The 18,267-nt window shown below is 47.6% G+C and overlaps 2 protein-coding genes across 5 annotated transcripts in view; both read left to right on the top strand.

Moving 5' to 3' along the window:
• Positions 1–277: 277 nt before the first annotated feature.
• Positions 278–9,558, top strand: SLC23A3 (solute carrier family 23 member 3). 3 transcript variants are annotated; one of them, XM_003272385.3, is made up of 12 exons: positions 278–886; positions 1,031–1,188; positions 1,302–1,399; positions 1,606–1,679; positions 1,879–2,060; positions 2,374–2,497; positions 2,648–2,762; positions 5,293–5,546; positions 6,683–6,788; positions 7,473–7,640; positions 8,630–8,725; positions 8,820–9,558. In XM_003272385.3, exons 1-12 carry the CDS (start codon positions 725–727, stop codon positions 9,113–9,115), a joined length of 1,833 nt encoding a protein of 610 aa, XP_003272433.2. In that variant the 5' UTR covers positions 278–724; the 3' UTR covers positions 9,116–9,558. The 3 variants fall into 3 exon arrangements, with proteins under 3 accessions (XP_003272433.2, XP_003272435.2, XP_003272434.2); XM_003272387.4 differs by having other exon boundaries at positions 1,302–1,423; XM_003272386.3 differs by lacking the exon at positions 5,293–5,546 and having other exon boundaries at positions 2,405–2,497; positions 2,714–2,762.
• A 602-nt stretch (positions 9,559–10,160) lies between these two features.
• The window catches only part of NHEJ1 (non-homologous end joining factor 1), an 89,071-nt gene continuing 80,964 nt past the window's right edge, over positions 10,161–18,267 (top strand). Inside the window, exons 1-3 of one of the 2 annotated variants that reach the window (XM_003272388.4) lie at positions 10,161–10,307; positions 12,576–12,752; positions 13,214–13,426. In XM_003272388.4, coding sequence (XP_003272436.1) covers positions 10,269–10,307; positions 12,576–12,752; positions 13,214–13,426 — 429 coding nt within the window. In that variant the 5' untranslated portion in view covers positions 10,161–10,268. Of the gene's footprint in view, positions 10,308–10,466; positions 10,513–12,575; positions 12,753–13,213; positions 13,427–18,267 lie in introns of those variants that run through there. The other variant, XM_030803644.1, reaches the window with a different exon arrangement.

Genomic DNA, 18,267 nt, shown 5'->3' with positions numbered 1-18,267 from the left:
TCTTTTTTTTTTGACACAGTCTCACTCTGTCACCCAGGCTGGAGTGCAGTGGCACGGTCTCAGCTCACTGCAACCTCCGCCTTCTGGGTTCAAGCAATTCTTGTGCCTCAGCCTCCCGAGTAGGTGGGATTACAGGGATGTGCCACCACATCCAGCTAAGTTTTGTATTTTTAGTAGAGATGGTTTCACCATGTTGCCAGGCTGGTCTTGAACTCCTCATCTCAAGTGATACACCCAGTTCGGCCTCCCAAAGTGTTGGGATTACAGGCATGAGCCACCACACTGAGCCCACAAGTTTCATTTTGAAGTAGTCCAGGGGCCTTGGTTCTGAAAGGGGTGAGGACTGTGTATCAAATAGTGATGGTTTTAAATGGGAGGGAATAAAGTCTGCAAAATTTCCCCGGATTATTTTGAAGAGCTCCTCTCCTCCCCACCCCTCCTATCCTACTTTCTACAGCCTGGTCTAGGGGCAGGAAATCTGGAAGAAGATTCTCGGGGGAGGGCCCCAGAACTCAGCTCCCCAGTTAATGGCTGATGGAATTTGCACAACAGCTGGGCAAAGGTGAAGGGGCGGTGCCCTGCCCCAAATTCCTTATACCTTTGCTCCGCTTCATTGACACCCCCACCTTCTCCCCACCCCAGACTTCACCCAAACTCTGACCTCTTACTCTCTCTACTTAACTCTGGTCCCGGGCAGCCAAGACAAAGCGAAAGGCAAGGCAGCATGAGCCGATCACCCCTCAATCCCAGCCAACTCCAATCAGTGGGCTCCCAGGATGCCCTGGCCCCCTTGCCTCCACCTGCTCCCCAGATTCCCTCCACCCACTCTTGGGACCCTTTGTGTGGATCTCTGCCTTGGGGCCTCAGCTGTCTTCTGGCTCTGCAGGTAGGAGGCAGAGGTGCAGGAGTTGGTGCTGCCTGATGGTGTGTGTGGGGAAGTAGACGTAGATGTGGCATGTGAAAGCCTCTGGAAGTATTGTAGGTATTTCCACTTCTCTGAAGACTGCCCTCCCCATTCCTCCACCTGCAGCATGTCTTGGTCATGGCTTCTCTGCTCTGTGTCTCCCACCTGCTCCTGCTTTGCAGTCTCTCCCCAGGAGGACTCTCTTACTCCCCTTCTCAGCTCCTGGCCTCCAGCTTCTTTTCATGTGGTGTGTCTACCATCCTGCAAACTTGGATGGGCAGCAGGTGAGAGGAACCTCCCTGGAGAGGGGGCAGAGTCCTGGAGGGTAGGAGAGGTTTGGGGGAGCCTTGCTGGCTGCCACATACTTCCAGACCTGCTGGGGCTGCTGTTCCTACAGGCTGCCTCTTATCCAGGCTCCATCCTTAGAGTTCCTTATCCCTGCTCTGGTGCTGACCAGCCAGAAGCTACCTCTGGCCATCCAGACACCTGGAAACTGTGAGCACAGAGCAAGGGCAAGGGGTAAGGGTGGGGTTGGGTTCTCATCTGAGCGTGCAGGTGTAGGTGGGTGCAGAATTGAGATTGGGCAGTGGTGAGACTGTGACACTGTAGGGGGCTTGGACCGGTGCCAGGAGTGGGACTGTAGAGCAATGGGTCTCCATCCCATTCATCTTTCTCTTCTCCATGCCCCAAACTTTTCCTAGCCTCCCTCATGCTGCACCTGTGTAGGGGACCTAGCTGCCATGGCCTGGGGCAGTGGAACACTTCTCTCCAGGAGGTGGGTGTCTGGAGGTGAGAAGGGATAAGGGTGGTGCCAGGCTTTGGGTGGGGGGGTTCTTGTTTCCATTATGCAGAGACTGAGATGCTCCTGGAAAGGAGTTTTGGGAGGAACCCATACCTAGAATTAGGAAGACCAGGCTGAGGCCAGTTTGATTGAGCAGAATGTTTTCTCTCCATCCTCTCCTCTCTTCTACCAGGTGTCCGGGGCAGTGGTAGTATCTGGGCTGCTGCAGGGCATGATGGGGCTGCTGGGGAGTCCCGGCCGCGTGTTCCCCCACTGTGGGCCCCTGGTGCTGGCTCCCAGCCTGGTTGTGGCAGGGCTGTCTGCCCACAGGGAGGTAGCCCAGTTCTGCTCCACTCACTGGGGGTTGGCCTTGCTGTACGTGAGTCCTGAGAGGCATGGGATGGTGCCCAGTGGGGGGGGCAGAGCTGCTGGTCCTATCATATTCAGCAGCGACTGGAATAGGGACATGTTTTATATTTGGAATCCAAGACTTTTCCTTGATTCATCTGGTCTCCCTGACTTTCACACTGTTTTCTGCAGTCCCCCAAGGTGACTTCCTATTCCTTCCATGGGATTTTCCTTCTGTGGGATCACCCCCCGCTTCTATGGTATTCTGCCCACTCCCACCTCCTTTCCCATCCCTCAGGATACCCACTGCCTATTGCTCCTAAAGCCTTCTCTCTCCTAGGGTTATCCTGCTCATGGTGGTCTGTTCTCAGCACCTGGGCTCCTGCCAGTTTCATGTGTGCCCCTGGAGGCGAGCTTCAACTTCATCAACTCACACTCCTCTCCCTGCCTTCCGGCTCCTCTCAGTATGTGTGGGTCTGGGCAGGGCAGTAGAGGTCAGAAGGGCTGGCCTGGAGTGCTCACTCCATCCCCTACCTTTTGGCTTCTGTCTACCCCAGCAAAGCTGGCTCAGAAGGTTCTGGGGGAGGAGTTCTCTTCTCAGTCTCGCCCCTCAGGTGCTGATCCCAGTGGCCTGTGTGTGGATTGTTTCTGCCTTTGTGGGATTCAGTGTTATCCCCCAGGAACTGTCTGCCCCCACCAAGGCACCGTGGATTTGGCTGCCTCATCCAGGTAGGTTTTCTCCTAGTCCTCCATTCTCTTGTTCAAATAAAGGTATCTATTTATTTGAACTCAAATAACTTAATGGATTTTATTTCTGAGTTAAATCCTGCGTTTTTTGAAAACATATAGGTGGGAGAAATTACCAGTCTGAGAGACAGACAATGCTAGCCCCTCACTGTAGGTGTTTTTTGTTTGTTTGTTTGTTTGAGACAGGGTCTCACTCTGTCATACAGGCTGGAGTGCATGGCGTGGTCATGGCTCACTGCAGCCTCAACCTCCCAGGCCCAGGTGATCCTCCCACCTAAGCCTCTGGAGTAGCTGGGACTACAGGTGTGTGTCACCATGCCGGCTTTTTTTTTTTTTTGTAGAGACAGGGTTTCACCGTGTTGCCCAGGCTGGTCTCAAACTACGGGGCTCAAGTGATCTGCCTGATTAAATGCTGGGATTACAGGCATGAGCCACTCTGCTCCATCCCACTGCAATTGTTTTATTTGGGTCAGTGTTAGGAGACAGACATCTGTTGTTTCTGTAACCCCTGATACTCACTACCAATACTCCTTACCCAATGAACACATTTACGTTACCAGCCCCTATGGGCATTTGACTTGGCAACCTATGTATAAAGATTGCTTCTGAGGCATTGTATGTTAAATTTGCTCATTCTTCAATTTATTTATTTATTTAATTTACTTTTTGGGACATGGTCTTGCTGCGTTACCCAGGCTGAGAGCATTGATGCAAACATGGCTCACTGCAGCCTCAACCTCCTTGGCTCAAGCTATCCTTGTGCCTCAGCCCCACAAGTAGCTGGGATTACAAGTGTGCACCACCATGCCTGGCTAATTTTTGTGTTGTTTTGTTGAGACGGGATTTCGCCATGTTGTCCAGGCTGGTCGTTCATTAATTTAATAAGGATCTGTTGACTGCTGATTATGTGCTAGGCGCATGGTAGAGGACATAGTGATGAACGTGACAGACACAGTACTTGCCTTCAGGGAGCTTACAGTCTATTGGGGAATACAGATACTAATTAAAGAGTCACCCAAGGAAATATAAAATTGCCATTGTGGGAAGTGTAACCAAAGGGAGATACATTGTGTCCTAAGAGCTTATAATGGAGGCCAGGCACAGTGGCTCACACCTATAATCCCAGCACTTTGGGAGGCAGAAGCAGGAAGACTGCTTGAGGCAAGGATTTCGAGAGCAGCCTGGGTAATAAAGCAAGACTCCACTCTACAAAACATAAAAAAATTAGCTGGGCCTAGTGGTACATGCTTGTAGGCCTAGCTACTCAGGAGACTGAGGCAGGAGGATCACTTGAGCCCAGGAGTTGGAGGCTGCAGTGTGCTATGATCGCACCACTGCATTCTAGCCCAGGCGACAAGAGTGAGACCTTGTTTATAAAAATAAAATAATAAAATAAAATAAAAGTAAAATAAAATAATAAAATAAAATGCCAGGCACCATGGCTCACACCTGAAATTCCAGCACTTTGGGAGGCTGAGGTGGGAGGATTGCTTGAGCTCAGGAGTTAGAGACCAGCCTGGGCAACATAGTGAGACCTTGTCTCTATTAACAGTAAAAAAAAATTAGCCAGATATGGTGGCATGCACCTTTAGTCCCAGCTACTTGGGAGGCTGAGGTGGGAGGATCGCTTGAGCCCAGGAGATTGAGGCTGCAGTGAGCTATGATTGCATCACTGCACTTCAGCCTGGGTAACAGAGAAAGGACCTGTCTCAAAACAAACAAACCAACCAAAAAACTTATAATGGGGAATTTGAATTTATCAGGGAGGTCAGTAAAAATTTTTTTTTTTTTTTTTTTTTTTGAGATGGAGTTTCACTCTTGTCGCCCAGGCTGGAGTGCAATGGTGTGATCTTGGCTAACTGCAACCTCCACCTTCTGGGTTCAAGTGATTCTCCTGCTTCCACCTCCCAAGTGGCTGGGATTACAGGCATGCACCACCATGCCTGGCCAATTTTATATTTTTAGTAGAGATGGGGTTTCACCATGTTGGCCAGGCTGGTCACAAACTCCTGACCTCAGGTGATCCACCTGCCTCAGCCTCCCAAAGTGCTGGGATTACAGGTGTGAGCCACTGCACCTGGCCTAAGTAAAGATATTCTTGAGGATGGGGCCACTGAGTTGAGATGGAAGAGATAAGTAGGAGCTAACTAGACAAAGGCAGGAGGGAAGCACATTCTAGTTGCAGGAAACTGCATATGCAAAGGCCCTGTGGTGGCTGGGAGCACAGCATGTACAAAGGCCTACAACAAGGCCAGTGTGGCAGGAGTGAAGGAAGTGAGGCAGAGTGTGCTGGGAGATGAGGCTGCAGAGAGAGGGAAGGGCCAGACCAAAGAGGACCTTGGAGACCATGGTAAAGGGATGGGTCTTTCTCCTTAGAGTTCAGTAGTTTTGTCCCAAGACATTATCTTCAAAGACATTGAGGCATCTAGGATTCTTGTGGCACAGGCTGTTGGAGGCAGGGGGTACTCCTGACTTGAGTCTGGCCCCAAAGTGGCTTCTTCTCCCTCCCCAGGTGAGTGGAACTGGCCTTTGCTGACGACCAGAGCTCTGGCTGCAGGCATCTCCATGGCCTTGGCAGCCTCCACCAGTTCCCTGGGCTGCTATGCCCTGTGTGGCCGGCTGCTGCATTTGCCTCCCCCACCTCCACATGCCTGCAGTCGAGGGCTGAGCCTGGAGGGGCTGGGCAGTGTGCTGGCCGGGCTACTGGGAAGCCCCATGGGCACTGCATCCAGCTTCCCCAACGTGGGCAAAGTGGGTCTTATCCAGGTACGTGGATCTGAGATGGGAGTGGGGTGGGGTGGAGCTAGAGGGGAAGGAGAAGGACAGGAACTTACACCGATTGATTGCCAGGTGTGCCCAGCACTTCACATCAACTATCTTACTTGGGGAGGTGCCTAGGATTAGACTTTGGGCTAAGAGAGTGGGGAAGTGAACAAATCACCACGGAACTCCTGTGCATGAGACACTGTATCAAGGCTGGTGCAAAGAACCAGTCACATAAAGTTCTGCTCTCTTGGGGACTTCATAGAGGGAGAGGCAGACAGTTGAAGGAAAAAAGTATCTTTTTAGGCCGGGCGCAGTGGCTCACACTTGTAATCCCAGCAATTTGGGAGGCCGAGGCGGGCGGATCACGAGGTCAGGAGATCGAAACCACGGTGAAACCCCGTCTCTACTAAAAATACAAAAAATTAGCCGGGCGTGGTGGCGGGCGCCTGTAGTCCCAGCTATTCAGAGAGGCTGAGGCAGGAGAATGGCGTGAACCCAGGAGGTGGAGCTTGCAGTGAGCCGAGATTGCGCCACTGCACTCCAGCCTGGGTGACAGAGCGAGACTCCGTCTCAAAAAATAAAAAAAAAGAAAAATGAAAAAAGTATCTTTTTAAAAAAGTGGGCCAGGCATGGTGGCTCACACCTGTAATCCTAGCACGTGGGGAGGCTGAGGCAGGCAGGTCACTTAGGCTAGGAATTCAAGACCAGCCAGGCCAACATGGTGAAACCCTGTCTCTACTAAAAATACAAAAATTAGCTGGGCGTGGTGGTGTGCACCTATAATTCCAGCTACTCAGGAGGCTGAGGCAGGAGAATCGCTTGAGCCTGGGAGGCAGAGGTTGCTGTGAGCAGAGACCGCACCACTGCACTCTAGCATGGGCAACAGAGCAAGACTCCATCTCAAAAAATTAAAAATTAAAAAAAGTGAAGAAAATTTCAGAAGGCGATAAGTGCCATATAAAAAAATCAGGGTAGTAGGATGGAAAGGAGGCACGTTTAGATAGACTGGCCAGGGAGGCTTCTTGGAAGAGTAACATTTGAACTGGGATCCAAATGATGAGAAGGAACCAGTAAGGCAAAGACCTGGGACAGTCTGAGGAAGTGGCTGTGTTTTCCAGTGTCTTTTCTTCATGCAGGCTGGATCTCAGCAAGTGGCTCACTTAGTGGGGCTACTCTGCGTGGGGCTTGGACTCTCCCCCAGGTTGGCTCAGCTCCTCACCACCATCCCAATGCCTGTGGTTGGTGAGTGGATGTATCAGCAGGGCTGGTATTGAACTGCTACTCCCCAGTGTGGCCCGATCAGTTCTTTAGGATGGCACCCTTTCCTTCTAAATAGCTTTCCTGGATGGATGGATGGATGGATGGATGGATGGATGGATGGATGGATGGATGGATATGGGCATGTGTCAGCCTCAATTTCTCAGCCCAACATCTTGGTCTTCTCTTGATTGGGCTTCTGGGCTTCCTGAAGAATCAGAAATCAGCCTCGGGCTGGGCATGGTGGCTCACACCTGTAATCCCAGCACTTTGGGAGGCCCAGACAGGCAGATCACTTGAGGTCAGGAGTTCGAGATCAGCCTGGCCAACATGACGAAACCTGTCTCTACTAAAAGTGCAAAAATTGGCCGGGCATGGTGGCGCATGCCTGTAATCCCAGCTACTCGGGAGGCTGAGGTAGGAGAAATCGCTTGAATCCAGGAGTGAGGCGGAGGTTGCAGTGAGCCGAGATTGCACCACCACTGCACTCCAGCCTGGGCGATAGAGTGAGACTTGTTCTCAAAAAACAAAAACAAACAAACAAACAAAAATCAGTCTCTTGGGTTTTATTTTTTTTTCCCATTACAACCTGCTTGCCCTGCAATACTCCACGCTATGTGAGCCCCCTTGACTCCTCCTGACCCCCTTGATTTCTTCTGTATGAGACAGGTGGGGTGCTGGGGGTGACCCAGGCTGTGGTTTTGTCTGCTGGATTCTCCAGCTTCTACCTGGCTGACATAGACTCTGGGCGAAATATCTTCATTGTGGGCTTCTCCATCTTCATGGCTTTGCTGCTGCCAAGATGGTTTCGGGAAGCCCCGGTCCTGTTCAGCACAGGTAGGTGGAAAGGAAGAGGTGTTGCTCAGTAGCAGGAAAGCGAGGAGTTGAGGCTTCAGGCTGCCGGGATTCCTGGCCCCACAGCCTTCTCTGGGCTTTGGTGTAAACACCTCATCCATTTGTTTAACAGATATTTATTGAGCACTATGCTAGCCATTTGGAATACAAAGGTGCCTCCCTTTATTACAGCGTAGTAGAAGAGATGAGATGTGTAGAAAAATAAAGGAAAGGTTCAGATAAAGAGCTACGGTGCTCAGTGGCAAGAGAGATAGCTTCTGTTTGAGGTGATCCAGTAACAGAGCTGGTCTTGAAGGATGGTAAGTTTTAAACATCTTTGGTGAGAAGGTCATTCCTGATGGAGGAACCATCATTTACGCAAAGACACAGAAGTGGGAAGTCTTAGGATATGTCCTGAGAGCAGTAAATTGCTTAATTTGTCTCACCCAGTTCTCAACTGGGTGATTTTGCCCCCATGGGGACATTTGGCAATGTCTGGAGACATTTTTGGCTGTTACAAATGGAGGAAGAGGGAGTTGTTACTAGGGTTTAGTGGATAGAAAGATGCTGCTAAACATCCTACACTGTACAGGACATCCCCCCTGCACCACCACCCCCAACAAAGAATTATCTGGTCCAAGATGTCAGTAGGACTGAGGTTGAAAAACCCAGGATAGAGCATAGAGGTGAAAAATGGGAGATGAGGTTGGGGCTTAAATACTAAGCTTTCTAGAGAAAGGGAACCTGGAATAGTCAAAGCATATATGGAGGGTGTGTGGATGATCAGAACACAGGGTGTTGAGCAGGAATCCTGTGGGAAAGGCCTGGATTTGGAAAGTGGAGAGTAGAAAGACAGGGTGAGAGGGATGAAATGACAATTCAGAAAGATCTGTCCTTAGTCCAAGACGTGGGTTTAGGTCTGGGAGGGTGAGACTCCTGGGCTTGGATATAGGATCAGAGTTCCCTTCCTGCCTGGCCCCAACCCTTCATAGGCTGGAGCCCCTTGGATGTATTACTGCACTCACTGCTGACACAGCCCATCTTCCTGGCTGGACTCTCAGGCTTCCTACTAGAGAACACGATTCCTGGTAAGTTGAGGCTAGGCCCTAGCAGACTGGGGAGTGGCCAGGAAGCCATCCCTCCCTGGGATGGGCAATAGCCTGACAAACCTCTCTTTTGCAGGCACACAGCTTGAGCGAGGCCTAGGTCAAGGGCTACCATCTCCTTTCACTGCCCAAGAGGCTCGAATGCCTCAGAAGCCCAGGGAGAAGGCTGCTGAAGTGTACAGACTTCCTTTCCTCATCCAAAACCTCTGTCCCTGCATCCCCCAGCCTCTCCGCTGCCTCTGCCCACTGCCTGAAGACCCTGGGGATGAGGAAGGAGGCTCCTCTGAGCCAGAAGAGATGGCAGACTTGCTGCCTGGCTCTGGGGAGCCGTGCCCTGAATCTAGCAGAGAAGAGTTTAGGTCCCAGAAATGACCAGCACGCCTACTGCTGCCCTGGTTAATTTAGCCCTAACTCTCATCTGCTGGAGAGTCAGCTCCCAAACTGTTCTTTCTCGTAGGCAGAGGGTATGTGTGTGTGTATTACATGGGCCCATCTAGAGGTTCCATTTCCCAATAGGGTGGGTTGCCTTTCCTTGTCTTAATTAGGCCTAACTGTTCCAGAGCAGAGACCATGATTTAGTGGACCATGAATGAATGAGATTTTGCCTGTGTACTAGCAATGCCACTTGAACTCCAGCATTCACTTTAATATTTATTGAGCATCTCCCATGTGCAAGGTCCTGGAACTACAGGGATAAGACAGGGTCCATGCCCTCTCAAGGCATTTACGGTTTAAAAAGACCTTTGTAATTACTAACGAAAATGCAAAGCAGAAAGCAGTCTGTAATAAAGATTAAATAATGCCGTGGGAGCAAAGAGGAAGCGATAATGAATTCTGATTGGGGACAGTGGGAAAGGCTTTATGCAAGAAGCAATGAGGATGGCCTTGACAAATGAGGATGATTTTTGGTTTTGGAAAATGGATGCAGAGAAGTTTTCTGGTTCGGGGTCCAGCTTGAGCAAAGCCATGGGTTGTACAAAGTCCAAGATAGCTGAGGGGTTTCAAATTTCTCAGTAGTGAGGGAGTATAAGTACGGGGATGATGGAGAAATGAGGCAGGAGAGGTAAAGGATGAGGTCAGACTATGGGACTTATGCCTGGGAGACTCCTTCCTTCAACAACTCTAGTGCTGGTGGAGGACCTGAGAGATTATCTACAGAAGTTCAATCCCTTATTTTGTTAAAAAGAGACCGGACAGGTAGGGAAGGGAGGAGAGGTGACTCAAGTTTGACAAATCCAAACCTGGGATCCCCTCTCCTGCGCCTCGCACGCTATTCTTTCTACTCGGCCAGCGTGACTCCAAGACGCGCCACTACCCCTCTACTAGCCGGCCGCCCGGCCTCTCCTCCAGTTACCCTGGCCACTGCGGCGCTCCTCTCATCAGCGTCCCAGGCCTAGAAGCCCCGCCCACGCCAGGCATAGGCCCCGCCCCTGTGTCCCCAGACCCTGCCTCCTCTGGCGGAGGGGGGGGAATTGGCCTCTTACTCTAGGCCTTTCGGTTTGCGCGAGCGGGCAGGAAAGCGTGCATGCGACTAGGAGGGTGGGCGCTCTCGCGGCCGCTGACGGTAGGTGGAATCGCGCTCGAGTCCGGGCAGGAGCAAGCCAGCGAGGGGCTGCACAGACGCTGCGGGTTGGCGCTGGCTCTGGCCTTTTCTCCCTGGAGGGAGCGCGCGCTGTCTGGGACCAGGGCAGGCCTCCGGGGGTGGGAGGGGCCGCGCGTGCGCAGTCCGCTGACTGCTGCCCGGCGTGGATGGTAGCGCTCGAGTGAAGGTACTCCTTGGTCGCCTGTTTGGTGCGACGAAACCGCTGGTGGCCGGCTTTGTTGCCCGTCGAAGCCGCGCCCCAGCGCAGCCAGTGCTGTAGAAATGGGAAGGCGGACGGCGAAGCCTCTTCTAGCTGGGGCGGGTGGAAGTGGGACGCCCGGCGGCTCCTGGGGTGGGGCTGTGGTTGTGGGACCTAGGGTTCGCGCCGTCCCAGGGGGACCGGGCGGGGCCCAGCCGGAATGCTCTCTGGGCCCCTACTGCCCTCTGCAGGGCGTCGGAGGAACTGCCCAGAGGGGTCACTGCTGAGGAGCGGAACTCGGTGCAGATAAAGGTTCTCAAGGGACTCCTCCGCCGGGATGCCCCTCGGCGCCCCTCCACTCAAGAGAAATAAACCCGTGAATCTGGTTAATGTGAATGTTAAAGGCAGGCTTGAAGGAAAAAAGAAAAGGGTGAAGTGTAGAGGCCTCGGACGCAGAACGGGACGCGTGTGGTGGGAGCAGGCAGCCGGGGTCTGGTGCCCAATGTGTCAGGCCTTTTTATAGGGCCGGTTACTCCTGGCCACATTTTAAACTCCTCCCCCTTTACCCAACAAACAAACAAAACCCATCAATTTGAGGGTTCTGAGCTTCCGGGCTTTCCGAAGGAACGGGCTAGAATAGTAAACCCAATTTTGGCAACTGTTAGAGTACACTGGGGAGTGCCTATAAGGGAGATGAAAGTGTTTGGCCACTTTATTTGCGTTTGTGACCTTTGGCAATGTGGAGCTCTTGTCCAGCTAGGACTATAGGACTAGCTTAATCATCCCATGACCACTTCTGTCCCCATAAGAGCAGCATGTGGGAAATGTGACGGAAACACCATCCTCCAAACACAAGGCTTTGAGGATGCCATAAAGAAAGATCGCCACATATATGTATATATAAGTTATGTCACAAGTCACAAGGGCACACTTCAAAAACTAGGGGAAATGACTGTGTTAATCAGACTTAATAAGGAATTTCCTTATTTACATTCTAAATTTTTCCTTCCTGGTACTTCTCTTCATTTTATATTTGTAGACTGGAATAATGAAGGAAATTGTCATCTTTTTTTTCTCCCCCACAGGAAAAACAATCACGTTCTCTGTCAAGCAGCCGTAGTTCTGATTGTCTACTAGGTTAAGCCTACTACTTTAGCTGCTGAGATAGAAAAGTTGTTTTGCAGGGGTTCCAGGCTGGGCATGTTGTCATTGGTGGCAGTGCACTGGAGTCGGAATGTGGAGGATGAGTTAAGTGGAAGTTAATTCAGTCTTTACCTCTGTGATGTGCTCTGCCTTGTATTCATGATTTCCTAGTCATTCTGGTTCTTGTTGAAATGAAATTTAGGTCTTTTCTATTGCTCCTGGACACAGGTTCTTAGCTCTTTTTTGTGTCATTGATCTCTTTGAGAGTTTGATAATAGCTGTAGACCTCTTCCCCCTCCCCATGCATATATGTGTGTACGTATAACATTTTCATATGATTCTAGAGGATTCCCATGCATTGACTCTAGATTAAGAATCTGTTTTAGGGATTAAAAAAAAAAAATTCTGAGAGCTTCCTAAACTTTGTTTTTAGATAATGATCAAATACTTCGAATTTCCTGGCCCTGACACTATGACTTACGATGTTTTATAAGACAAGAACTATTCCTTCTCTTCTAGTTCTGGGAAAGGATAGCAGTAACATATTTATTAGGAATGTGATAAAGATGGAACAAGAAGGGTTTCCACATTATGTTATAGTATTAGAAAGCAGAAATACTAACAGCAATATGCTGAGGCTTAAACACTATGGAGGAAAGATTTTCTGTCCTCTAGGAATGTAATATGGGAAAAAAAAACCCTCAAGATTTTAAATATACTTTTAGTGGCCAAGAGGTAGTAAAGTTGGTGCTCAGCTGGTTGTATACTGGGAGAACATAAATCCATGCCTTCTATTTTATCAGGGAGGATTTTCATGAGATTTTAGTTGATACAGACTGGTTTGGGTGGTGCCCTCCCTAGGCCAGCATGACCCTGAGGCACTTTACTAAATGAAGACTTTTTTGCAGATGGAAGAACTGGAGCAAGGCCTGTTGATGCAGCCGTGGGCGCGGCTACAGCTTTCGGAGAACTCCCTCTTGGCCAAGGTTTTTATCACCAAGCAGGGCTATGCCTTGTTGGTTTCAGATCTTCAACAGGTGTGGCATGAACAGGTGGACACTAGTGTGGTCAGCCAGCGAGCCAAGGTAAGTATGAGGAGAAGTACTGCTGTGTTGGGGATGTGAACATCAACCAGCTTGCTGGCCTGTAGTTTCCCAAGGAAGGTTGAATCGGGTTGAGACAATTCCAGTTAATGTCCTTTACTTCTGCCTGTAGCCCTGGAATCTTCGTGTGTGTGTGTGTGTGTGTGTGTGTGTGAGAGAGAGACAGAGAGAGAGAGAGAGAGAGAAAGTTAGTTTCCCTACCCTATGCATGGTAATGAATATATTATTTGACCTAGATAGGCCTTTTGTAAATTAATCTTGCCCAAGGCAGAACTGTGAAGTAGGCCAATTGATCTTTGTGACTCTCTTCTTTTTGTTTTCTTCTTTCCCCTTCCTCTCATGTCCATTGTCTTTGAGTTAACCAGGGCTTTCCTTTGCTGTTACTTATGGGGGAATTAGTTTCCTTTTAGCACCCTTACTCTGTACCACTGCTCTCTCTTTAGGAGCTGAACAAGCGGCTCACTGCTCCTCCTGCAGCTTTCCTGTGTCATTTGGATAATCTGCTTCGCCCATTGTTGAAGGACGCTGCTCACCCTAGCGAAGCTACCTTCTCCTGTGATTGTGTGGCAGATGCACTGATTTTACGGGTGCGAAGTGAGCTCTCTGGCCTCCCCTTCTATTGGAATTTCCACTGCATCCTAGCTAGTCCTTCCCTGGTAAGTGTAATTCGAATATGGGGTTGGGGGAGGGATGCCAGTTGCTTTGAGATGAAGCTTTAGGTGCTTTTATTTTTTTGCAAACCTTGTTTGAAATTCTTCTCCAATCAGAAAACTTTCCTTGACTAGACAGAAGGCAAAAAGGATTCTTTTTTTTTTTTTTTTTTTTTTTTTTTGAGATGGAGTTTTGCTCTTGTTGCCCAGGCTGGAGTGCAATGGCACGATCTCGGCTCACCGCAACCTCTGCTTCCCGGGTTCAAGCGATTCTCCTGCCTCAGCCCCCCGAGAAGCTGGGATTACAGGCACACACCACCACGCCCCGCTAATTTTGTATTTTTAGTAGAGATGAGGTTTCTCCATGTTAGTCAGGCTGGTCTCGAACTCCCAACCTCAGGTGATCTGCCCACCTTGGCCTCCCAAAGTGCTGGGATTACAGGCATGAGCCCCTGCGCCCAGCCTGGCAAAAAGGATTCTTGACTGTTACATCCTTTCCTTGCAAAAGGAGCAGAGTATTGAGTGTCTTTATGCATTAATTAATTTATTCAGCATTTTAAAAGCATCTACTATGGGCTAATTGTTGGTTATCCAGACCTGAAACAATGTAGCCTCTTCCTGGAGTTCATAATCTAGTGAGAAGACAGACAAACAGGAAATTATGATAAAGTATGATAGGTTCTTTGATTGAGGTAAACCCTGGATGGTTGAGGATTGGAGAAAACCTCTTTGAAGAGACTGTTACTGAGCTGAGTTTTGAAGATGAGTAGGAGAAAATAAATAGAAAAGTCATTGTAGGCAAGAGATGTAAAGATGTGTAAGTGAGGGGCAAGTTCGGGGACTTCATGACTGCTGTGTAGATAGGAAGGCATGAGAAATGAGGGAGGCAGTGGCCAGATCTTGAAGGATTCTAATGAGTTTGGATTTTATCTCAAAGGCAACAGGATTCACTGAAAAACTTTAAACAGGAATTTAACATGATCCAATTCGTGGTTCATCAAGATTATTCTGGCAACAGGGTAGAATATGTACCAGTGTTAGGTACCTTTCTAAACATTATCTCATCTTTTAATCCTTACAACTGTCCTTCAGGATAAGTATTATTATCCCTGTTTTTCAGAGTAGAATACTGAGATTGAAAATAACTTGTCCAAAGCCATCAGCTTATGAGTAAATGAGCTGGAATTTGAATCCCAGATGAGTCTGGTCCAAAGCCTCATTTTCAGAGACTAGGGGGATAATATCCTCTACTCACTCATAGCTATGTTTCCCAGGAGATTTTATTAGAAATTAAGAGTGGACGTTAAAGACTAGTTTTCTGGAATAACAGACACGGTTTCAGTCAGTAGCACTTAGGGGACAGGGTCTTCTTTGGGAAGCCTAAGAGTATAGATTTGTTAGCAGAGGGATCCGAAGACAAGAGGACATCATTTTTTTCTCTCTTCCTTAGTCTCCCACAGGGGATGTGATGCTTTGGCATCAATAGATGACTGGATAGAAAGACTTTTTGAGAAACTGTTTGCTGATGTTTATTTTATTTTATTAATTTTTTTTGAGACGGAGTTTCACCCTGTCACCCAGGTTTGAGTGCAGTGGTGCGATCTCGGCTCACTGCAAGCTCTGCCTCCCAGGTTCATGCCATTCTCCTGCCTCAGCCTCCCGAGTAGCTGAGACTACAGGTGCCTGCCACCATGCCCGGATAATTTTTTCTTTCTTTTTTTTTTTTTTTTTGAGACGGAGTCTCGCTCTGTCACCTAGGCTGGAGTGCAGTGGCGCGATCTCGGCTCACTGCAAGCTCCGCCTCCCGGGTTCACGCCATTCTCCTGCCTCAGCCTCTCCGAGTAGCTGGTACTACAGGCGCCCGCCACCACGCCCGGCTAATTTTTTTTTTTTGTATTTTTAGTAGAGACGGGGTTTCACCGTGGTCTCGATCTCCTGACCTCGTAATCCGCCCGCCTCGGCCTCCCAAAGTGCTGGGATTACAAGCGTGAGTCACCGTGCCCGGCCCCGGATAATTTTTTCTATTTTTTAGCAGAGACAGGTTTCACCGTGTTAGCCAGGATGGTCTCGATCTCCTGACCTCGTGATCCGCCCACCTCGGCCTCCCAAAGTGCTGGGATTACAGGCGTGAGCCACCGCGCCTGGCCTGATGTTTATTTTTATTTTAATTTTATTTTTATTTTTATTTTTTGAGACGGAGTCTCGCTCTGTCGCCCAGGCTGGAGTGCAGTGGCGTGATCTCGGCTCACTACAAGCCCCGCCTCCCGGGTTCATGCCATTCTCCTGCCTCAGCGCCCCCCGTAGCTGGGACTACAGGCGCACACCACCACGCCCGGCTAATTTTTGTTGTATTTTTTAGTAGAGACAGGGTTTCACCGTGTTAGCCAGTTTGGTCTCGATTTCCTGACCTCGTGATCCGCTCACCTCGGCCTCCCAAAGTGCTGGGATTACAGGCGTGAGCCACCGCGCCCGGCCCTGATGTTAATTTTTGATCTGGAGCCCAGTAAAACTAGAACTGAGTGCTGAGAGAATTACTTATTCATTTATTAACTTCTAAGGCCTATCAACAGTGCTTAGCATATACTCACATTTGTTTATTTTAAATGAATTTCTTGTGAACTTTTCCATCTTGCAAATAAATAAAAATACATAAATAAAATTTAAAAAATAAATTTAAAAAATAAAATCAAAAAATAAATAAAATTTAAAAAGTTTCTTTGTAGAGATGGGGGGTCTCTCTGTGTTGACCAGGGTGGTCCCGAGTTCCTCACATCAAGCAATCCTCCTGCCTTGGCCTCCCAAGGTGTTGGGATTACAAGCAGGAGCCTGGCCCCATTCCATACTTTATCTATTTCGTTTAAAACATTTAAACTTTCTAAGTAACACCAGGGGGCAGTGTTTCCTCAATAATGTTTGTTCTGGGACCAAACCATTTGGGCGGCCTTTGGGAATCCCTAGCAATAGCTAATCTCATTTTGCATTACATGGACCTAGAAATGCGGAATATGTAGTGTGATTGTGGAGACAGTTCTCCTTGGAGGCTGATGGGCTCTAAAAGTTTCTTCTTTCAAAAGAATACAGTAAGGAACACTAATATAATGATATTACAATTATAATATATATAGTATATATTATAATATAGATTAATATATAAATATATGTAATATATAACATATTATATTAACATATATGTTATGTTAATCTATATTAATATAATATGTAGTGACATAATATAATATATATTATATAATATATTATATGATAGATATATAATACAGTATAATATAAAAGTATGTAAAGAAAAAATAGCTATTCTAGGCAAATTTCCCTAATTGGGGAACTACATTAAAGGAAAGAGACAACAGTGTTTAGGGAGGGTTGAGTCTTGGTTTGCCATAGGAAGAAATTAGATTTGAGCAATTCATGAACAATTGTGCTTTAAGTTAAAATAAAATACTCATCATTAAAAGAAGAATGCCCTCCTAGGGAAACGCCTGAACCTGAGAGAGCTTTATATAGAAAAAGTTAGAGCCAGTGGACACGGGTAAGGATGTAGGTGGATACTATTTCAGGCTTGTGTGTATGTCTGTAAGGTCACACAGTCATAATTTTTGTAACTCATTCTTGTGATCGTTTTCATTTAATTTTTTTGAATGAGTAATTCTTGAAAAAGGCAAACATTTCAAACAGCATTTAAGTGTATACAGTGAAAAAATAGATCTTTCTACCCCGTTCCCTAGTCCCTCCTTTTCCTTTTGCAAAGCAACTACCAATATCAGCTTCTTGTGAATGATTAAAGCTATATATGTATATACTGTATCTATATCTTCATATGACCACATATATATCTGTGTATATGTATATTTTTTGACAAATAGTATCATGCTGTACACACTGTTTAGTACCTTCCTTTTTTCACTTAGTTGTAGAACTTACCCACTGCTTCACTTGATGAGCCTTAAAAAAAAGAATTTAGAGATTATTCATATCAACACATTCAGAGGACCTGCCTCTGTGTTTTTTAATTGCAACATAGCATTGTATTTAATGAATGTATCATATATTTAATTGATCTGGTATTAGTAGACACCTAAGTCTTTTGTTGTTATATATGGTAACTATCCTTGTATTTACTTTTTCTGCATGTAAATGTGTGAATAAATTCCCCTGAGTGGAATAGCTGGGTCAAGGAATATTTGTATCTTTTAATCTTGCCACATAACATAATGCCAAATTGTCTTTCAGAGACATTATGCAGCTTAACTCCTTCCAGCTGTACAGGAAAGAGGAGAATACCTGTTCCTCATACTTCTCCAGCATAACATACTCACATTAACAAGCTAATGGTTTCTAAGTCTGCAAGGGTATTGTGGAATATATTAGGTTTTGGGTCTCTGTTTGCTTGCTTGCTCTCTCTCTCTGTCTTCCCCCCCACCCCCTCCTTTTCTTTCTTTTTCTTTTGAGATGAAGTCTCATGATATTGCCCAGGTTGGTCTTGAATTCCTCAGCTCAAGTGATCCTCTCACTTTGGCTTCCCAAAGAGTTGGAATTATAGGCGTAAGCCTCCACGCTTGGCCCCAGGTCTTTGCGTTCTAACACTGAGTCCATCTTCATTTAGGACAGTGTTCATCTCTTACTCTTTCCTGTTGTCTGTTCCTTCTAATATCTAATATAATTCTTGATATTCTACATTTTAGCTTTCAGATTTGTGATATCTTTGGACATTTTATGATTCCTAGGAGCTATATCCAAAGGTTTCTTAGTGGCAGAAAGAGATAGGTTTTGGAACCAGCAGACTTGAATTTGTAACTCAACTCCACCACTTTGAGACTACTTGTATTAATTTG

The sequence above is a fragment of the Nomascus leucogenys genome, chromosome 22a (genome assembly GCF_006542625.1).
Source record: "Nomascus leucogenys isolate Asia chromosome 22a, Asia_NLE_v1, whole genome shotgun sequence".
Taxonomy (NCBI): domain Eukaryota; kingdom Metazoa; phylum Chordata; class Mammalia; order Primates; family Hylobatidae; genus Nomascus; species Nomascus leucogenys.
This window is presented reverse-complemented; position numbering and strand designations above follow the sequence as displayed.